The sequence below is a fragment of the Anopheles funestus genome, chromosome 3RL (genome assembly GCF_943734845.2).
Source record: "Anopheles funestus chromosome 3RL, idAnoFuneDA-416_04, whole genome shotgun sequence".
Taxonomy (NCBI): Eukaryota; Metazoa; Arthropoda; class Insecta; order Diptera; family Culicidae; genus Anopheles; species Anopheles funestus.
The window spans coordinates 35,686,429-35,709,380 of NC_064599.1; the positions used below are offsets into that span (position 1 = coordinate 35,686,429).

General features: G+C 46.6%; 2 protein-coding genes across 2 annotated transcripts in view; both read left to right on the forward strand.

Annotated features, from left to right (window-relative positions):
• The first annotated feature begins 1,749 nt into the window (after window positions 1–1,749).
• The window catches only part of LOC125769395 (uncharacterized), a 39,737-nt gene continuing 18,534 nt past the window's right edge, over window positions 1,750–22,952 (forward strand). The window contains exon 1 of the mRNA XM_049438117.1: window positions 1,750–6,440. Within this exon, the coding sequence (XP_049294074.1) occupies window positions 1,750–2,673 (924 nt within the window). The 3' untranslated portion in view covers window positions 2,674–6,440. The remainder of the gene's footprint in view (window positions 6,441–22,952) is intronic.
• On the forward strand, window positions 20,323–21,548 carry LOC125767185 (uncharacterized protein K02A2.6-like). The gene is made up of 2 exons (XM_049433498.1): window positions 20,323–21,156; window positions 21,544–21,548. The coding sequence occupies exons 1-2, from the start codon at window positions 20,670–20,672 to the stop codon at window positions 21,546–21,548; spliced, it is 492 nt and encodes a 163-aa protein (XP_049289455.1). The 5' UTR covers window positions 20,323–20,669.

A 22,952-nucleotide genomic window follows, 5' to 3' on the forward strand; every position in this document is an offset into this window, starting at 1 on the left:
TGACGATGACTGGTGCGATGAAGACCATATCCATGGAGCTCATTCAGAGGCGATACATAGCCAGTGTAGTGCGGATACGTACTGAGACATCCTTTAAGAACAGAATATCAATTTGAGTAGAGTTTCGTAGCTAAAAGGCCGTGGGTGACTTACCTGAGTAGACTTGAGTGGCACAAGCGACGAACAGGACGAGAGCAAGGATCGACTTCATGGTTGCAAGATGGTTGGTTGATTTGTTTGAAGGTTGTTTAGATGTGTAAGCTAGCGGTTGAGCCGTTTGGATGATGATTCCAATCCGCTGCGACTGCTTATAAATGAAAATAATAACGTTTTCCAATACAAGGTGTTGTTTAGCGTTGGCGTGCGATACGGCTCTGTGACATGTTTTGTGTAGTTAGGAAAAAAATGAATTAAATGTTGCAACAATTGTTAAAAGATACCTGAACGTTGATGACACTTAAAGCCAGTACAGAAGATAAACGCATATTCTTTATTAAACGTGCTATTAGGTGTATATTATTGACAAGTATCAGCATTGCACACCAGATGATGCTATGCAACTCACGTGTAGGTGTTCTGCGCTTTGTGAACACTAAATGTAACATGGCATTATTTGCAACATTATGAATAAAGAATGTCATTATCATATTCACTATTTACAGTTATAACATGTTATTCGCAATTATACTTTCTTTCGAATGTGTTGATGAAAATTCATTTCATTTGTAAAAAATGTCCTTCCTTATCTTAACAATCAGCTTAACAGATATAATCTTATAATCTAGTAATTAAGTAACTAATATTATATATTGGTATAAATATATTGGTATAAATATAACTAAAACTAATTACTACGAAACTAAACAAACAAATGATGCATGGAGTGGTTTATAACTCCTATAGGGTTGAAGAAAGAAAGGAAAGATGGTTGATCAGTATCTTAGCAATGAAAATAGCTTGCGTAGAGGTTTGTGCACTTTAACCACTACAATGTTTATATTGTAATAAAGAAATTTAGTTTCTTTCAATTTAATACTTATCGGACTTCTTGTTAACACACTCCACTTTACTTTACTTTACACTGTAAAGTTTCCTTTTTAAGTTTGGAGTCATCGAGGCCTTACCTTGGGTAGGGGTACTCTCGATGCTCTTGAAATAACAACACGATTATTTAATCTGGAATCCCAGTTGTGAATCTGATCATTGACAACTGTCAATTCGCGATCGATCACTGGAGACTGACCGCGTGCTAACAGTTTTGGTTTATTTTATACTGTGAGTTGTGTAGGTGTACATGATTTTTACATAAGGGCTTATGTATCGAATGATTCTATTTCTGTGTTTCTATTTTCTTGTAATAATTATTTATGCGTTTCTGTAATTTTCGGCTGATACGCATTAGCACATAAATCAAGCGTCGAGAGGATATAACGAAGGAGGGCTAAGGAATGGAAACTGAAGTAACCTTTTCAAGTGCAACCAACAGGATATTTCAGGTGCTTTATGATCGTTGTTCGTGCAATCCACGAATGTGTCAGCCAGGCGATTCCCCGTGTGTTGCTACTCTACCTTTCAACCGGAGAAGAGTGACAGCAGCGCACGGGAAGAAGGATGACAGTAGAAAAAAGAGGAAGTAGTGAACAACCGCGTGGAACGAGAACGAGGAAAATCCAGAGCTATAAAACCGAAAATAAAGAAAATATCCACTGAGCATTCGACATTTTGGTCCTTCGAACCGGATCTGTAATCATGGCAGAGCAACGCAGAGTGAAAATGCTTACCAAGCAACGCATAAGCATCGAACAATCCGTCGACGCTATTCATACTTTTGTCATACACTTCCAGGACGATTCCAGCAGCAACGAAATAACAGTTCGTTTAGATACCCTTGAGAAGCTGTGGGAAAAATTCCTTAAAGTGCAGGACGACTTGGAAATTTTGGATGAAGACCTGTTTGAAGATCATCTGAAGAAGCGTACGGAAATGGAAACCAAATATTACAAGGCGAAAGGTTTCTTAGAAACGAAGGTGAAAGAAACATCAAAGGAAACCTCGAAAGATCACCTAGCAGCGTGTCACTTAACAGAAATGATGGCTCGAGTGAAACTGCCTGACATAAAACTTCCTGTATTCGATGGAAAGCAGCTAAACTGGCTTAGATTTCATGATCTATTTCAGTCCATGATCCATACGTCAACAACACTCTCTGATACACAGAAGTTTTATTATCTGCGATCTTCGTTAAGTGAAATTGCCCTGCAGTTAGTCCAGAGCGTGCCTATCACAGGTAACAACTGCAACACTGCTTGGAATATCCTCCTCGACCATTACAACAATGCGGACCAATTGAAGCAAAGTTATGTTGAGGCACTATTCAAACCGTTTGTACTCAAACGAGAATCAGCGTCTGACCTCCGCAAGCTCGTGGATAGCTTCGAGGCAAATGTAAAAGTTCTAAAGCAATTGGGAGAGCCCACTGAGCATTGGGACACGTTGCTTATCCATCTACTTGCTCAGCAATTGGACCCTACTTCACTACGTGATTGGAAAGAAGCTGCATCATCGATCCCTAACATGAAGTATGCAGATTTTATCAAATTCATACAACGAAGGATCACAGTGCTTGATTCTCTCACGCCACATAGCATTGGCGCTTCACCTCAACCTTCTTGAACCGGCAACACTGGCTGAACCCGACAACATGCTGTTTTAGTAGCACGTCGTCCGTCACTGCCACCTCTGGGCATCCGAAAAATGCGACCAGCCCCAGATTGACCACCTTATCATCGATAGAAGGCACTTCTCGGATATTATCGACGTACGTACATACAGGGGAGCAAACATCGAGTCAGACCATTTCGCCCCAATTGTGCGTAGCCAATAAACTAAACTATTAGCCTACCCCAAGGATAAACATAGATCGGTTGAGACAAGCTGGTGAGGTGAAGGACTTCGCGACCGCGCTTGTGGAAACGCTGCCGGAGGACACCACCATCGAGGCGATGTCCTCCAATGACCATTGGAGTATGACCATTGACGCAAGCCATCAGCAGCACAGAGGATCGAACAATTGGCCGCGTAACTCGTAACCAAAATAAGGAATGGTTTAACGATGAGAGCAGACGAGCACTATCCAAGAAGAACGCAGCGCTTACTCGTATGCTCCAGCGCAAGACCCGCCAGGACGTAGAAAACTATAGACGACTGAGAAGGCTGCAGTCCCGACTCTTCCAGGAGAAGAAGCGCAGCTTCGAAGAATCGGATGAGCAACTGATGCAGCAGCTATAGCAGGTAGCACTACAGAATGTTGATTGCTAAACGAAGCGGATTTATTCCCATGAACGCCATGTGTTGCAACGAGGTGGGAGATATCCTTTCGGACGAGCGAGAGATGATCGACAGGTGAAAGTACTACTTAGACAAACACCTGAATGTAGCAGATGCAGGATATACCGAACCAGGCACAGGAAGCAGAAGAAAGCAAGAAAGCCATCATGATGTGCCCCAGCCATCCTTGGACGAAGTCATCAGTGCCATCAAACATCACAGTCCTGAATGCCGTCTATAAGAATCTGTCCCGAATACTCTTCTGCAGACTTGCACCCCTTGCCACAGATTTCGTCTGAAGCTACCAAGCTGGATTTGTAGCACGGAAATCGACCACCGAGCTAATCTTTACTCTGCGGCAGATCCTACAAAAGTGCCGAGTGCACCTGTTCATTGTCTTCAAAGTGGGTTACGATACCATAGATCAGATCGAACTATGGCACACCACGCAGCACTACGGATTCCCAAGTAAGGTGGTACAGCTGTTGAAGGCCACTATGGACGGGGTGCAGTGTAAGGTGCGAGTGTCGAGCATGCTGTCGGAATCGTGTGAATCTCACCGGGGTCTGAGGCAAGGGGACGGACTCTCCTGTTTGCTGTTTAACATCGTTCTGGAAGGTGTCATGCGAAGCGCGGGCTTCGACATCCGGGGCACGATTTTCGTTCTTTCTTTCAAATTTCTCGGCTTCGCAGATGCCATTAATATCATCGGACGAACATTGGCGGCGGTGTGCGACGTGCTCTCCCGAGTGAAAGGAGAGGACGACATAATTGGATTGAGGATCAATGCGACAAAGACAAAGTACCTGCTTGATGGAGGCTCTGACCTTGATAGCGCCCGACTCGGAAGTAGAGCATCAGTTGACGGCGACGATCTCGAGGTGGTAGAGAAGCTCTGCTCCTTTGGTACGATTGTAACTTTGGACTATAATATAATCAGCACAATCCGAAGGTGCATTGCGCAGGGAAATCGTGCCTACTACGGGCTCCACTAACTCGATCTACTCGCAACGCAGAAGACTCCAGCAATATACAAAAAGCACGATATATCGCACACTGATACGTCCGGTAGTCCTCTACGGGTATGAGTGCTGGACTATGTTAACGGAGAACGTCCATGCCCTCGCCATTTCTGAACGGCCTATCGTACCTATCAAAGATCGGACGCAACCGTGGATGGCGGACTGCAGACGTACACCGAGTTTCCTGGAAACGGATTCGAGACCTGGCCATGTCTTCGCGACGTGCTCGACCCTAAGCAGGCCAACAAGACGAAGAACCGAATCATGAGGTTCTCCAAACATACTTGAGGACAACAGCGCAGGGCCTGTAACACTGCCTCAAGTCATGATCGTATAAATTTAACGTCCAAGTAAGTATGGCAGAGGAGGGTGTTGCTGGAGATCTCACAATCCCTCATACTTGAGAGTGTTGAAAGTTCCTTCACCATTACACGTTAGGCCTGGCGTTTTACTCACGAAATTTTTTTTTCTGGGAATAGTATTGCTCTACCATCATATTACATTTGTTTTTTGTAAATAATTAATCATGCAGAATATTACAAATCCACTCATACATACTAGTAGCTAGTTTGTTTAGAAATTGAAATACAAAAAAGGTTTTGTTGCAGTTTACTACAGTTTATTCGGAAAGCAGTATTGGTCATACAGCGGTATTCGGTGTTTTCCCGTAAGTTGTGTCGTTCAAGTAAGAAGCTTTGACTCCAGTTTATCCCAAAAGCTCACTATTAATAGTAAGAGCCGTAAGATCTGGGATAATGCATACGGGAAAATAGATAATCATATGGATGGTTAATGTTGACAAAATGACGATGACTGGTGCGATGAAGACCATATCCATGGAGCTCATTCAGAGGCGATACATAGCCAGTGTAGTGCGGATACGTACTGAGACATCCTTTAAGAACAGAATATCAATTTGAGTAGAGTTTCGTAGCTAAAAGGCCGTGGGTGACTTACCTGAGTAGACTTGAGTGGCACAAGCGACGAACAGGACGAGAGCAAGGATCGACTTCATGGTTGCAAGATGGTTGGTTGATTTGTTTGAAGGTTGTTTAGATGTGTAAGCTAGCGGTTGAGCCGTTTGGATGATGATTCCAATCCGCTGCGACTGCTTATAAATGAAAATAATAACGTTTTCCAATACAAGGTATTGTTTAGCGTTGGCGTGCGATACGGCTCTGTGACATGTTTTGTGTAGTTAGGAAAAAAATGAATTAAATGTTGCAACAATTGTTAAAAGATACCTGAACGTTGATGACACTTAAAGCCAGTACAGAAGATAAACGCATATTCTTTATTAAACGTGCTATTAGGTGTATATTATTGACAAGTATCAGCATTGCACACCAGATGATGCTATGCAACTCACGTGTAGGTGTTCTGCGCTTTGTGAACACTAAATGTAACATGGCATTATTTGCAACATTATGAATAAAGAATGTCATTATCATATTCACTATTTACAGTTATAACATGTTATTCGCAATTATACTTTCTTTCGAATGTGTTGATGAAAATTCATTTCATTTGTAAAAAATGTCCTTCCTTATCTTAACAATCAGCTTAACAGATATAATCTTATAATCTAGTAATTAAGTAACTAATATTATATATTGGTATAAATATATTGGTATAAATATAACTAAAACTAATTACTACGAAACTAAACAAACAAATGATGCATGGAGTGGTTTATAACTCCTATAGGGTTGTAGAAAGAAAGGAAAGATGGTTGATCAGTATCTTAGCAATGAAAATAGCTTGCGTAGAGGTTTGTGCACTTTAACCACTACAATGTTTATATTGTAATAAAGAAATTTAGTTTCTTTCAATTTAATACTTATCGGACTTCTTGTTAACACACTTCACTTTACTTTACTTTACACTGTAAAGTTTCCTTTTAAGTTTGGAGTCATCGAGGCCTTACCTTGGGTAGGGGTACTCTCGATGCTCTTGAAATAACAACACGATTATTTAATCTGGAATCCCAGTTGTGAATCTGATCATTGACAACTGTCAATTTGCGATCGATCACTGGAGACTGACCGCGTGCTAACAGTTTTGGTTTATTTTATACTGTGAGTTGTGTAGGTGTACATGATTTTTAAAATAAGGGCTTATGTATCGAATGATTCTATTTCTGTGTTTCTATTTTCTTGTAATAATTATTTATGCGTTTCTGTAATTTTCGGCTGATACGCATTAGCACATAAATCAAGCGTCGAGAGGATATAACGAAGGAGGGCTAAGGAATGGAAACTGAAGTAACCTTTTCAAGTGCAACCAACAGGATATTTCAGGTGCTTTATGATCGTTGTTCGTGCAATCCACGAATGTGTCAGCCAGGCGATTCCCCGTGTGTTGCTACTCTACCTTTCAACCGGAGAAGAGTGACAGCAGCGCACGGGAAGAAGGATGACAGTAGAAAAAAGAGGAAGTAGTGAACAACCGCGTGGAACGAGAACGAGGAAAATCCAGAGCTATAAAACCGAAAATAAAGAAAATATCCACTGAGCATTCGACATTTTGGTCCTTCGAACCGGATCTGTAATCATGGCAGAGCAACGCAGAGTGAAAATGCTTACCAAGCAACGCATAAGCATCGAACAATCCGTCGACGCTATTCATACTTTTGTCATACACTTCCAGGACGATTCCAGCAGCAACGAAATAACAGTTCGTTTAGATACCCTTGAGAAGCTGTGGGAAAAATTCCTTAAAGTGCAGGACGACTTGGAAATTTTGGATGAAGACCTGTTTGAAGATCATCTGAAGAAGCGTACGGAGATGGAAACCAAATATTACAAGGCGAAAGGTTTCTTAGAAACGAAGGTGAAAGAAACATCAAAGGAAAGAAACCTCGAAAGATCACCTAGCAGCGTGTCACTTAACAGAAATGATGGCTCGAGTGAAACTGCCTGACATAAAACTTCCTGTATTCGATGGAAAGCAGCTAAACTGGCTTAGATTTCATGATCTATTTCAGTCCATGATCCATACGTCAACAACACTCTCTGATACACAGAAGTTTTATTATCTGCGATCTTCGTTAAGTGAAATTGCCCTGCAGTTAGTCCAGAGCGTGCCTATCACAGGTAACAACTACAACACTGCTTGGAATATGCTCCTCGACCATTACAACAATGCGGACCAATTGAAGCAAAGTTATGTTGAGGCACTATTCAAACCGTTTGTACTCAAACGAGAATCAGCGTCTGACCTCCGCAAGCTCGTGGATAGCTTCGAGGCAAATGTAAAAGTTCTAAAGCAATTGGGAGAGCCCACTGAGCATTGGGACACGTTGCTTATCCATCTACTTGCTCAGCAATTGGACCCTACTTCACTACGTGATTGGAAAGAAGCTGCATCATCGATCCCTAACATGAAGTATGCAGATCTTATCAAATTCATACAACGAAGGATCACAGTGCTTGATTCTCTCACGCCACATAGCATTGGCGCTTCACCTCAACCTTCTTGAACCGGCCACACTGGCTGAACCCGACAACATGCTGTTTTAGTAGCACGTCGTCCGTCACTGCCACCTCTGGGCATCCGAAAAATGCGACCAGCCCCAGATTGACCACCTTATCATCGATAGAAGGCACTTCTCGGATATTATCGACGTACGTACATACAGGGGAGCAAACATCGAGTCAGACCATTTCGCCCCAATTGTGCGTAGCCAATAAACTAAACTATTAGCCTACCCCAAGGATAAACATAGATCGGTTGAGACAAGCTGGTGAGGTGAAGGACTTCGCGACCGCGCTTGTGGAAACGCTGCCGGAGGACACCACCATCGAGGCGATGTCCTCCAATGACCATTGGAGTATGACCATTGACGCAAGCCATCAGCAGCACAGAGGATCGAACAATTGGCCGCGTAACTCGTAACCAGAATAAGGAATGGTTTAACGATGAGAGCAGACGAGCACTATCCAAGAAGAACGCAGCGCTTACTCGTATGCTCCAGCGCAAGACCCGCCAGGACGTAGAAAACTATAGACGACTGAAAAGGCTGCAGTCCCGACTCTTCCAGGAGAAGAAGCGCAGCTTCGAAGAGTCGGATGAGCAACTGATGCAGCAGCTATAGCAGGTAGCACTACAGAATGTTGATTGCTAAACGAAGCGGATTTATTCCCATGAACGCCATGTGTTGCAACGAGGTGGGAGATATCCTTAGATAAACACCTGAATGTAGCAGATGCAGGATATACCGAACCAGGCACAGGAAGCAGAAGAAAGCAAGAAAGCCATCATGATGTGCCCCAGCCATCCTTGGACGAAGTCATCAGTGCCATCAAACATCACAGTCCTGAATGCCGTCTATAAGAATCTGTCCCGAATACTCTTCTGCAGACTTGCACCCCTTGCCACAGATTTCGTCTGAAGCTACCAAGCTGGATTTGTAGCACGGAAATCGACCACCGACCTAATCTTTACTCTGCGGCAGATCCTACAAAAGTGCCGAGTGCACCTGTTCATTGTCTTCAAAGTGGGTTACGATACCATAGATCAGATCGAACTATGGCACACCACGCAGCACTACGGATTCCCAAGTAAGGTGGTACAGCTGTTGAAGGCCACTATGGACGGGGTGCAGTGTAAGGTGCGAGTGTCGAGCATGCTGTCGGAATCGTGTGAATCTCACCGGGGTCTGAGGAAAGGGGACGGACTCTCCTGTTTCCTGTTTAACATCGTTCTGGAAGGTGTCATGCGAAGCGCGGGCTTCGACATCCGGGGCACGATTTTCGTTCTTTCTTTCAAATTTCTCGGCTTCGCAGATGCCATTAATATCATCGGACAAACATTGGCGGCGGTGTGCGACGTGCTCTCCCGAGTGAAAGGAGAGGACGACAGAATTGGATTGAGGATCAATGCGACAAAGACAAAGTACCTGCTTGATGGAGGCTCTGACCTTGATAGCGCCCGACTCGGAAGTAGAGCATCAGTTGACGGCGACGATCTCGAGGTGGTAGAGAAGCTCTGCTCCTTTGGTACGATTGTAACTTTGTACTATAATATAATCAGCACAATCCGAAGGTGCATTGCGCAGGGAAATCGTGCCTACTACGGGCTCCACTAACTCGATCCACTCGCAATGCAGAAGACTCCAGCAATATACAAAAAGCACGATATATCGCACACTGATACGTCCGGTAGTCCTCTACGGGTATGAGTGCTGGACTATGTTAACGGAGAACGTCCATGCCCTCGCCATTTCTGAACGGCCTATCGTACCTATCAAAGATCGGACGCAACCGTGGATGGCGGACTGCAGACGTACACCGAGTTTCCTGGAAACGGATTCGACACCTGGCCATGTCTTCGCGACGTGCTCGACCCTAAGCAGGCCAACAAGACGAAGAACCGAATCATGAGGTTCTCCAAACATACTTGAGGACAACAGCGCAGGGCCTGTAACACTGCCTCAAGTCATGATCGTATAAATTTAACGTCCAAGTAAGTATGGCAGAGGAGGGTGTTGCTGGAGATCTCACAATCCCTCATACTTGAGAGTGTTGAAAGTTCCTTCACCATTACACGTTAGGCCTGGCGTTTTACTCACGAAATTTTTTTTTCTGGGAATAGTATTGCTCTACCATCATATTACATTTGTTTTTTGTAAATAATTAATCATGCAGAATATTACAAATCCACTCATACATACTAGTAGCTAGTTTGTTTAGAAATTGAAATACAAAAAAGGTTTTGTTGCAGTTTACTACAGTTTATTCGGAAAGCAGTATTGGTCATACAGCGGTATTCGGTGTTTTCCCGTAAGTTGTGTCGTTCAAGTAAGAAGCTTTGACTCCAGTTTATCCCAAAAGCTCACTATTAATAGTAAGAGCCGTAAGATCCGGGATAATGCATACGGGAAAATAGATAATCATATGGATGGTTAATGTTGACAAAATGACGATGACTGGTGCGATGAAGACCATATCCATGGAGCTCATTCAGAGGCGATACATAGCCAGTGTAGTGCGGATACGTACTGAGACATCCTTTAAGAACAGAATATCAATTTGAGTAGAGTTTCGTAGCTAAAAGGCCGTGGGTGACTTACCTGAGTAGACTTGAGTGGCACAAGCGACGAACAGGACGAGAGCAAGGATCGACTTCATGGTTGCAAGATGGTTGGTTGATTTGTTTGAAGGTTGTTTAGATGTGTAAGCTAGCGGTTGAGCCGTTTGGATGATGATTCCAATCCGCTGCGACTGCTTATAAATGAAAATAATAACGTTTTCCAATACAAGGTATTGTATAGCGTTGGCGTGCGATACGGCTCTGTGACATGTTTTGTGTAGTTAGGAAAAAAATGAATTAACTGTTGCAACAATTGTTAAAAGATACCTGAACGTTGATGACACTTAAAGCCAGTACAGAAGATAAACGCATATTCTTTATTAAACGTGCTATTAGGTGTATATTATTGACAAGTATCAGCATTGCACACCAGATGATGCTATGCAACTCACGTGTAGGTGTTCTGCGCTTTGTGAACACTAAATGTAACATGGCATTATTTGCAACATTATGAATAAAGAATGTCATTATCATATTCACTATTTACAGTTATAACATGTTATTCGCAATTATACTTTCTTTCGAATGTGTTGATGAAAATTCATTTCATTTGTAAAAAATGTCCTTCCTTATCTTAACAATCAGCTTAACAGATATAATCTTATAATCTAGTAATTAAGTAACTAATATTATATATTGGTATAAATATATTGGTATAAATATAACTAAAACTAATTACTACGAAACTAAACAAACAAATGATGCATGGAGTGGTTTATAACTCCTATAGGGTTGTAGAAAGAAAGGAAAGATGGTTGATCAGTATCTTAGCAATGAAAATAGCTTGCGTAGAGGTTTGTGCACTTTAACCACTACAATGTTTATATTGTAATAAAGAAATTTAGTTTCTTTCAATTTAATACTTATCGGACTTCTTGTTAACACACTTCACTTTACTTTACTTTACACTGTAAAGTTTCCTTTTAAGTTTGGAGTCATCGAGGCCTTACCTTGGGTAGGGGTACTCTCGATGCTCTTGAAATAACAACACGATTATTTAATCTGGAATCCCAGTTGTGAATCTGATCATTGACAACTGTCAATTCGCGATCGATCACTGGAGACTGACCGCGTGCTAACAGTGGGGTCTATGATACCTTCCACTAGTTTTTTTATATGGACTTTGACGTTTGGCGGCTTATTTGCTGCATGTTTTCCATACAAACAGCTCAGCAAAATAAGCCTGCGTATTTCTGATTAGAAAATTTGTCTAATGTTAGTTTCGATCAGCTGCTCGACAAATGTCAAAACAAGACATTTTTCTAGCAGGTCTGAAACAGGTTAGGCCATATTTGATTCGGGTGAATGTTGATTGAATTAGGATTTAAAACAAAAATGAAATTACATGAGTTTAATTATGTTAAGCTTTTTATGAAAAATAATACAAATTTTTACTTGTGCTATGCCTATATTTCGAACTACATTTCGACGCTGTAATTCCTGTTTCGCCAAAACGCGGTTCTACAAAACTGCAGCCTAATGTAATTCTTTATGTCAAAATGCTAGGTCCTTAAGGAATCCTTGCATGATGATATTACCTGTCAACAATCTCCCGCTCGATTCTGCTCGATGTTTTGACAGATCCGGGCTAAAAATTTTAGCTTTCTAACTTAAGGTATCATAGACCCCAGTTTTGGTTTATTTTATACTGTGTGTTACGGCCAACTGAAGTTCGAATTGACGTAAGGCATATTTTGACAGTTGATATTTGACAGTTGTGGATCGGTCAGCGGGACCATGGGGATCTGTCAACCGTACAGTGTAGAAGAAGACAGAACAAAAAATGAGATCAGTACGGTGAAATCAGTGGAAGGAAACAGACGCCTAGACACAGCTCAAGAATCGGACTAATTTTTGAATTTTACCTTATACCTGATTTTTTATGGTTAATAAATTACAAGAATTCCGTAAACCGTGTTGTTACAAAAGCTTCAAAAATTAAAGATTTCGACTCAAAGGTCGAACGGTTAAGTCTACTAGTGTGTGCGCAAAATGGCGGAGGCTAATGCGGAACAAAACGAGGCTTCGGCGAAATGCATGATTTGCGCCGAGAGTGCTGGTGATCCGGATTGGGTGTGCTGTGACAAATGCAACCGGTGGGCGCATTATTCCTGTGTTGGTGTGGATGATAGCATCAAAGAGCGCTGCTGGTTTTGTGCAGTTTGTGTGTCCCATAGTTCCCTAGGCGAAGCCGGAAAGCGTCCTTCCGCGGAAGGCGGATTTGAAACGCAAGAAAAATTGCTGGTAGAGCAATTGCGCATCAAAAAGAAGCAAATGGTTCGTCGGGCTCAGTTAGAGCGAAAGAGAATGGAGGCAGAGTTTGAACTGCAAAAACTGGAGCTTGAAATAAAGCAGGAATTGCGTTGCAACCAAATTCGACTTAACAAAGAACTAGAAGAACGGTGTGCTGCTTCCGAGAACGAGTTTCTGTTTTCGACCGTAGCTCGAGAAACAAAAGGAGGCGTTTCGAACGGAATGCAAGATTCCGGAGAAAACGAAGCGTTGCTCATGAAAACGCGATCTAACACGTTCGGCGTGTTAGAAAAGCAAAACATTGTTCCCGAGAAAGTTCCATCTAATGACCATGCTTCGACGCGATGTGTGTGTGAGAGTGGAATAAAGAACACTGAACTTTCGTGCGAGACAAATTCTAACGTTAGTGTTAACGTTAGTGTTATGGTGCACCTTGTGTTGTCGGAACCACGCACTGACAGCCACTCAGCTATGACGAGCGATCGTCATAAGCAGGACGTGTGCGTGAGTGACGCAGGGCACTGACCGAGGATCGGCTCAGCGCGCAATCGAGAGCAGTTGCAAATCAGGAGTCAAAGAGAACGGAGATAGGGAGCGTTAGGTGTGCGTTGTGCGTTGCGTGTACATGTTCGTTAATTAATTAATAAAGTTTTATTATAAGTTTGCGTCACCCCAAAAACACTCGGTCAACCTCATTCACAGACGCAACAGTGGCGACGAGGATATTTTTGTGGTTTAAGTGTATTCGCAATTAACTGTGCTAAATTCGTGTGAGAGAAAGACACTGTCCGTCATCGCGTTGCAATCGTTACTGTTCACTACGTTGTCCCATCGTATCGAGTTTCGCGTCTTCGTTCGCGTCCGAGTTTTGTGTGGTAAAAATTCCGTCTTCGAGGAAACGACGCAGGATGAGCAACCCAGCAGGAGATCCATCATCGGATGAACAGCGACGAATATCGGAATTATTTAATACAGCCGCTATTTTCCCTCACCAGCAAGCGCCACAGAATTTGCACCAGCGGCCATCGCAAAATGCTGCACAAGCGTCATCATCGGCGTCAGCATTTTCGGCATCATCGGCAGAAGGGACCATCATTTTGGAAATGCTACAACTTATGCGACAGCAATTGGCACAGCAACAAGCATTTATGGCCCAATTCACGCAGCAGAATCCGCAACCAGCAACACAAGCACCGCACCCACCTCCCGCACAGAATAACTGCACTGAACAACTTATTGAATGGCTAGCAAGCAGCATCACCGAGTTCCGGTTCGAACCCGAGTCAGGCTTCACATTTGAAATGTGGTATTCGCGCTATGAGGACCGTTTCACCAGCGAGACTTCCCGACTGGACGACGTGACCAAAAGCAGGCTGCTTTTGCGCAAATTAGGACCGACTGAGCATCAAAGGTTCACAAATTTCATTCTGCCAACCTTACCCCGAGATTTGTCTTTCAAACAGACAGTAGATAAATTAAAGCTCATCTTCGGGAAAGTCGAGTCACTGTTAAACAAGCGCTACAAGTGCATGCAAACAAAAAAAGCAGTCGGCGAGGATATTTTGGAATACGCTGCAAGGGTAAATCGAGCATGCGAGAATTTTCAGTTGGCTGGCATGACTGAAGATCAATTTAAATGCCTTGTGTTCGTATGTGGCATGAAGGAAGAGGCAGATACCGAACTACGAACCAGAGCATTGGCAGCAATCGAGAAGGCAAAGGTGTCGAACCTCGAAGAACTTGCAGCAGAATGCCAATACATTGCAAGTATTAAGCAGGACACCACCTTGCTTGCTGCCAAGGATGAAAAAGTGTTGGCAATACAACATCAGCGGCCAGCGTCTCGATTCAACCAACAGAGTCATCGACAAGAGCATCAGCAGCGGCAAAATCATCACCAGCAATACAACAGAAAGGACAAACCGACAAACCCATGTTGGTTATGCGGAGCACTTCATTGGGTGAGCGAATGCTCCTACAAATCGCATACGTGTCGTGATTGTGGTCGAACGGGTCATCGAGAGGGCCACTGTAACAAAACAAATCGGCACAAACATCATCGAAAATTTCAAAGAAAGCATCAAGCAAACTTTTTTTTTTTTTTTTTAACAACGATGGGGGTTTATTGAGCTTCAAATTACAGTAATAATATTATTACTAATTGTAACCCAGCCCTCATCTCGCTCCCATTCCTTCACCCGCGAGGGTGGACGTTGGAATGGGTTTTCAATGGCCCTAGACCCTATCGTCCGTACCGAAAGGCACCTATCTTTTTATTATTGTTTTTGCATTTAAACGCAATCCCATTTTTTTTTTATAAACAAAACAAAAAATACGGAAACGCAAATTTCCACTAATGGGATTCAACTGCCCCGTGGGCCGACGGTGGTTTACAGCCTTTACTTTAGCGAGACGAAGTTTCTGTCTCCATTGCGGCTGCTGCTTCAGCCGCAGAGAGACCTCCATTGAGCACCACAGCACCACCGTCTTCGTCACCGTTTCCGGCCTCTGGTGTTGTGCGTCCGCTCACGTGACCCGATGATCCCTCCAGATCGTTGGACAGGTGCGGGGGATTGGCACCGTTGCGTCGTCTCTCCCTCCAGCGCGCGGAACGCTCGCGGCTTGCTGCCCGACGTGCAGCAGTCGTAGGTGATGGGGGTGGTGAAGGTGGCCGCCCACTTCGCTGTTGTGCTCTCGCTCGCTGGAGACGCCTTGCTCCATTCCATCGGTCGTTCCGGGCCCGTTGGACTGCGTCTGGATCGGGCCGGTCAGCAGCATGCGAGGAATTGCCTTGCGAGGCCAGCATATTTCTCTCAGCGTTCCAGCAACTTTGAAGCTCATTCGTTATGCGGGCAGCAGCCTCACATATCCGGCTCCACCGTTCAGGGCTCTGGAGTAGACAGGACTGAATGTTGTCAGGCGTGACTGCGTCAGGCATTCCGTCATCCAGCAGTTCACCACGGACAGCAGCAAACTGTGGACAGTCGAACATAACATGCTCCGCTGTCTCGTCAATGCCAGGACACCATGAGCATTCCGGGGACGACCTGAAGCCCATGTCACACAGGTAGGCACGGAAAAATCCGTGACCAGACAATACCTGCGACAATTGGAACGTCACGTCTCCATGCTTCCTAGAATGCCAAGCCCTCACATCCGGTAAGACTCGGTGCGTCCAGCGAGTGTTCCGGCTGGCCTCGTCGCTAGCAGCGTCCACGTCCCACTTCTGTTGCCAGAGCTGGTATGTCTGATCACGCTCCGATCGTTGCACCTCATTGCTTGTTTCGGTGCGGTTCTCCTGGTGCAGTCGATGATAGACTCGACTATCCTCCTCTATCAACAAGCAGATGGGAAGGAGACCGGCCAACAACACTGCCGTCTCCCCTCTTGTTGTTCTGAAGGCCCTGCTAACACGAATCGCCGTTTTCCGCTGTACTCGACAAACAAGCCTGCGGCATTGTTGTCTTTCCAAGCCTTCCGACCATACTGGAGCCCCATAGCGAAGGATAGAGTCCGCTACGGCCGCCAGCAGCCGGGCTCGCGACGATCTCGGTCCGCTATGGTTGGGCAAGAGACGCGTTACAGCCTCTGCGACCTTCATGGCCTTCTCCGCAACCTGCTGGACATGCGGCAGCCAAGAGAGACGCTCATGCAACCGCACTCCAAGATAGCGGATGGAGCTCGAGGATCGCACAACCACCCCGCCGACACTGATGCTAATTGTTGGTGGACGCTTGAGGCTGGAGATCAGCATCATCTCCGTCTTCTCCGGTGCCAATGAAAGACGGTGCCGGGACAGCCAGTCATTGACGGATCCAACTGCAACCTCTGCCGCAGCTGCTGCCGCCTGTGGTGTCAACTCTGGCACCAGAACAATTAGGTCGTCGGCATACGCGATCACCTCGGCCGCAATCGGCAGCGGTACACTGAGAACCCCATCGTAGAGCACATTCCACAGAGTGGGACCCAAAATAGATCCCTGCGGAACTCCCGCGCTAATGTGCTTCTCGACAGGGCCCTCGCTGGTCTCGATGACCAGCCGCCTATCCTCGAAGTAACTACGCAAAATCCTACGCAGCGGTGGCGGCACACCCTTATTACGCAATGCATCGGCGATGGACTGCCAAGGCGCGGAGTTAAATGCATTGCGTATATCCAAGGCCACCACCACCAGGCAGCGGTTGTCATGCAGGTTGGTGCGATGGAAGGACATGGCCTTCTTGCCAGCCTCGACCACCCGTTGTATCGCGTTTATGGTGGATCTCCCGCGTCGAAAGCCGTACTGCTCCCCCGAAAGCTGCGGTGCATGCGGCTCTTCTAGGTACGCGTTCAGCCGGTTGAGGATCAGGCGTTCCAAAACCTTGCCGAGTGCATCCAGCATACACAACGGCCGGTATGAGGAACTTTCCCCAGGAGGTTTGCCAGGCTTTGGCAGCAATACCAGGCGCTGCCTCTTCCATTGCGACGGGAACACGCCGCGGTCGAGGCAGTCTTGGTATAAGCGGCAGAAAATCTCCGGGTACTCACTGATCGCCGTTTTCACCGCTGCATTCGGAATCCCGTCTAACCCCGGGGCCTTCCGATTGGCCATGTTACCAACGACATCCAGCAGCTCGGTGATGGTGACGGGTGTAATTGTCAGCTGTCCCTCGCCGCTGACCTCCGAGTCATCCGGCCAGTCAGCAGGCTGATGAGTCGGAAATAAATCACTGACAATGCGCTCCAACTCCACCCGGTCGGTCTCTGGCGGTGTGTAGCCACCGCGAAGCCGAGACATGACGACGCGGTAGCCCGTCCCAAACTCATTCTCCTCCGCAAGTCGAACTAGCTGCTCGAACTGTGCCCGCTTACTGGTCCGAATGGCCTTCTCCATAGTCCGCTTCGCAATACGGTGCTGTTCTGCTGCAAGGCTGTGCTCCTGCAGATCCACCGTTTCTCGCATCCGGACAAGTGCGACCGCGCACTCCTCCCGCATACGTGTCAGCTCTGGAGTCCACCAAAATAGGTCACGATGGGGGTCACGGTGCGACGTAGTGACCCGCGCCATCGTTTCATCGCATGCCTCCAACATAGCATCGACCATTCCCTCATGGCAGACCGCACTCTGCGAGAATCCTGCCGCCGTAAGAGCGACCCGGAATGCCTCAGCTGTAAACTGGGTGGTCTTCCACCTCCGACCAGCATGATGTGAAGACGACCCTTGCTGCTGACGACCACGCTTCTGCTGTTGCCGATGATCTCTCTGCTGCTGCGGGGTTGGCGGGCCGACGGTGAAGAGAATGTATCTGTGATCGGATGCCGAGTAGAACCGCATCGATGTGTCGCAAGCCACAGCCCACGTGTCCGGACGCGCAATGGATGTGGAAGCAAACGACACATCCACGATACTGGGAAGGGCGACACTGTTCCCGACAAACGTTGGAGTGGAGCCCTGGTTTAGCACTCGGAGCCCCAGCTGCTGGATGGTGCTAAACAGCTTTTCCCCGCGCCTGTTGTTTCTCGCACTTCCCCATTCCTCGTGCGCAGCGTTGAAATCGCCTGCAACTACTACTTGAGGGTGGGAGTAGGCTTCCAATTCCACAGCCTCTAAGAATCTGTTGAATTCGTCCGAAGATAGGCGTGGGGGAGCGTAACAGCTCACAAATACTATTCCCCCGATCCGAGCAGCCACCATCCCTGGCGTTGGACTGTTCCACACCCGCTGGATGGGATTGATCCCGGTGGCTACTACCGCAACTATTCCCGATGAGTCTGTCACCCAATTCCCGTTGTTGTCTGGTGGACGGTATATCTCCGACAACAGCAACACGTCCACTTTCTCCGTGCGAGCCGTTTGCAATGCAAAGTCTTGAGCGACACGTCCACCGCCCAGGTTGGCCTGCAAGACCCGCAGAGGCTGCATTACACATGGCACTGCACCGACGACTGAACACTACAGCTGGGATGACCGATGATGTGGGGTCCCTTGCAAATAATGCAGCTAATATCTGCTTTGCAGGTCTTAGCTTGGTGCCCCGCAACCCCACAACGCAAACAAAGCCCTTGACGGTCCACCAGACTTCGACACTCTCGAGCAAAGTGCCCCATCTCGAGGCAACGAAGACAACGTTGTTGCCCGATTGGACGCTTTGGCAGTTCACGAACACTGCTAACACAATGGCAGAGCATCAACTTCTGTCCATAGAGCGTCTGCGCCTTGGCCAACGGGAGACGAACACGAGCACGTTTTGTGCCATCATTCAGCTCCCACATATCGACGAGAGTAATTCCGGAGTCCTGTCCGAGCTTGGCCTCAATCGCCTTCTTGATATCCTCTTCGGTAGCAAGAACATCCACGTGTGTGATCAAAATCTCTCCCATCTCAGTCACTACTCGGGTCACTCCTTCCTCTCCAAGTACTTCTTGGATGCGATGAGCCAACTCCGCACTATTTGCCGACCGTTTGATGGGCACACGGAGATGGCCAAGTCCAGTGCGGCGACCCATCCCGATGTCCGCGCGAGCATCCTCCAGCTCCGAAGAAGTTCGAAGCTTTAGGTAGACCTGCGTCCAGGTTACCCCATCTGCCGGAGCAATGTCTATGCGGTCGACACGAACCACTCGCCGTTTCGACCGGTGTTGCTGCTGTTGTTGCTCACGTTGCCGTTGCTGTGCCATGGGTGGCTGACGCTTTTGTTGCTGCTGAGGCTGCTGTCGCTTTTGCGGTTGGGACCGGTGACGCTGCTGCTGAAGCTGCTGATGGTACTGCTGCTGCTGCTGCTGCTGCTGTTGTCCCTGTTGTCGTGGCTGCTGCTGATGTGCCCCACGTTGTCTCCCGTCTTGAACCGCCATGTTTCCCGCCCGGTTGCGAGACTTACGGCTCACCACTTCCGCATAGGTTGTTCTACCCTCGTCCTCTGCCAGCACGGCATAATAACCCGTGTCGGGCCGATATTGCTGCTGTGGAAACGACGAATCCAATTGCTGACAATGGGTGTCTGCATTTCCCCCCAGCATCCGGGCAAGCAACTCATTCATGGCATCCCGATCCCTGCGGCTCTCGTCGCGCAGGCGGTTTGCCTCATCCCGTGCAGCTGCCTCACGCAGTGCACTCTGCTCCTGTTGGCTACAGGTGTTGGAAAATCACCGGAATTTTGTTACACGTGTTCCACACAGATGGCGCTGACGTCTACTTCGCGGAGCGTGTCTCGGCTACAAGAACTGCAATAAGGGTTACGAACGCGCACACATTCACGCACCGATCCACCCTTGGTCTTATTTTCGCACGTTCTTTTCTGGTGTAAAACACGACCTAAAACACAGTCTCTTGCACTGATTCGAAGGAGCACCGTCCACTGAACAATTGTACTAACTTTCAGCCTCTTTAGTGCGGAATTAGTCCTTTTTTCCGCCGCTTTTATCTCCCCATACAAAATGTATGGGAGAGTTTCCTTCACTAATAAAAGCACTTAAAGTGTTCGTTTTTACGCGGTTTTCACCAGTATTGTCAAGAATACGCCCAAAACTTGAGATTATAACTGTATTCAATACGTTTTCCAGAATTCTACACACAGTTTTTAGCTTAAATCGGAGCGCGCACCAAGAAGTGCGTGCTGACGCTTATCCCGGACACAAACCAATCAGCATCAAGCCAACTTGCGTGTCGTCACAGTCAACGTTTGCAGTGTTCGTGGGCGCCGCAAGTACGTAAAGCTGGCGATTAATGAAACTCCGGCTGAGCTTCAGCTAGATACGGGTTCCGATATTTCGATTATCAACCGGCAATTGTGGCAGCGTATCGGAAAACCAGCATTGACACAACCTGCAGTTCAAGCTAAAACCGCTACAGGAGCAGGATTGCAGATATGTGGTGAGTTTCAGGCCAATATCAAGATCGGAAGCATTACGAAGACGGCTACAATCCGAGTAGTGACGGTAGACATATCGCTACTGGGAGCAGATCTGATCGAGCTTTTTAATCTTGGTTCAATCCCAATGGACAGTTTTTGTAACAAGATCTGTAATGTAGCAGCTATACCCAGTAGCATACAACAGCAGTTTCCAGCAGTTTTTAGTGGAACGGGGCTATGCACTAAGGCTCAAGTGCAGCTTCATTTAAAGCACGACTGTCGACCAGTTTTCAGCCCAAAAAGACCAGTAGCATACGCGATGCAAGAAACAGTGGACCAGGAGCTAGATCGGTTAGAAAAAGCAGGTATTATCACACCTACCGACTATTCAGAATGGGCAGCTCCAATAGTGGTAGTTTGCAAAGCAAATGGCACCATTCGTATCTGTGGCGACTATTCCACTGGACTAAATTCGGCTCTAAAATCACACGAACATCCACTACCAGTACCGGAAGACATATTCGCAAAATTAGCCCATTGCGAATATTTCAGCAAAATCGATCTTTCGGACGCTTTTCTGCAAGTAGAAATCGAGGAACAGTATCGGCCACTACTAACCATCAACACTCATCGTTGCTTTTTTTTTTTTTTTTTTTTTTTTTTTTTTTTACAAGGAGTTTAAAATCTTCGAAAGACACCCACCATGGGGGACATGGGATTTTTACCCAGTAAAAAACTCTCCTTGGACCCTTTGCACCCTCCCACGGAATCACCTCACGGAAGGGGCAGTGCTGTGCACTCAGTCTGTATTGCCTATTGGTACGCGCTAGCAACTTCGTACACTGATTTGACACTGGTTTTAACATTCACTTCACTACACACGAGCACAATAAAACACAACACACAAGCAACACTCAGGCTCGACCAAGCAGCTGATCCGCCTTCCACCGACACTGTAACTTTTGTACGATAAGCCACATCGTTGTCGACGCGGCCTCCCACATCTCTGCACTTTCCAGCATAGCATTCACCAGGTTGCCAACGTTAGCAGCAGTACCACACTTGACGTTCAATTGTAGACGTTCCTCAGCAAACCTCGGACAATAAAACAGCACATGTTCTGCCGTTTCCTCTTCGCCGGTGCATGTAGGACAGCGGGAAGAAGACGCGTGCCGGAAGCGGTGGAGATAGCTTCTGAAGCATCCGTGTCCAGAGAGGAATTGTGTCATGAAGAAATTCACATCACCATGCTTTCTTTCCACCCAGGGCTTGACTTCGGGGATAAGGCGGTACGTCCATCTCCCCTTAGATGAACTGGACCAGGATTCCTGCCACCTTCTCATTGAGCGCTGCTTCGCCACTTTCCTAGAGCCAGCACTTGGTTCCCCCGTCCGTGCAATGTGGAAGCACTCCATGTCTTCGGTTAGGGTAAGGCATACTGGCATCATTCCGGCAATAACGCAGACAGCTTCGAATGAGATTGTCCTGTATGCGATGGCGACGCGCATAGCCAATCTTCTATGCACTCTGTTGACAGCAGTCTGGTGTTGCTGCTGTGATAGTATGTGCGCCCACACTGGTGCCCCATATCGCAGTGCTGAGATGGCTACTTCAGCGTGGAGACGTCTAATACGGCTAGCTGGCCCTCCGACGTTTGGCATGAACGATGCTAGCATGTTAGATATCTTGCCCGCTTTATTGCAAGCTTGCTTCAGGTGCTCCTTGAAAAGCAGTCGATCATCAATGATTACACCGAGATATTTAAGGTGCCGAGCTGTCTGAATGCGAGCCGACCCTACCTACCTGACCCTACTGCTTCTTTAATTTCTTTGTGACTGCTAATAAGTATGCACTCTGTCTTCGCGTGTGCTATGTGCAGTCTTACCTCTCGCATCCACGCGTCTATTCTGTTGATTGCTTCAGTGCCAATCACTTCCACCTCTTCAACGAACTCCCCAGATATCGTGAGGGCAATATCATCAGCAAAGCCGAATAGTTTTGCACCTGGAGGCAGATCCAGATTAAGCACGTCATTGTACATGACGTTCCACAGGGTGGGACCAAGAACTGATCCCTGTGGAACGCCTGCTGTTATGTTCCACATTCTTGTACCATCGGACGTGTCGTAAATTAGCTTCCGCTCGTGAAGGTAGCTTCTAAGCAGCCGGCACAGGTACGGGGGAACCTTCATGCGCTCTAATGCTGCTGCTATCGCCTCCCAGCTGGCGCTGTTAAACGCGTTCTTCACGTCAATCGTGATGATCGCGCAGAACCGTTGTCCACATCTTTTCCGGTTGAATGCTGACTGTCCCTGTTCCAGGACGGAGAGTATCGCGTCAATGGTGCACCGCCTCTTTCGGAATCCAAACTGCTTTTCGGACAGCCCAAATTGACTTTCGGTGAAAGCAGTTAGTCGAGTGAGAATCGC

What these genes read in the sequence shown, in the direction of transcription:
- LOC125767185 (XM_049433498.1), top strand. Translation starts at nt 20,670, where the DNA reads ATGGACAGTTTTTGTAACAAGATCTGTAATGTAGCAGCTATACCCAGT.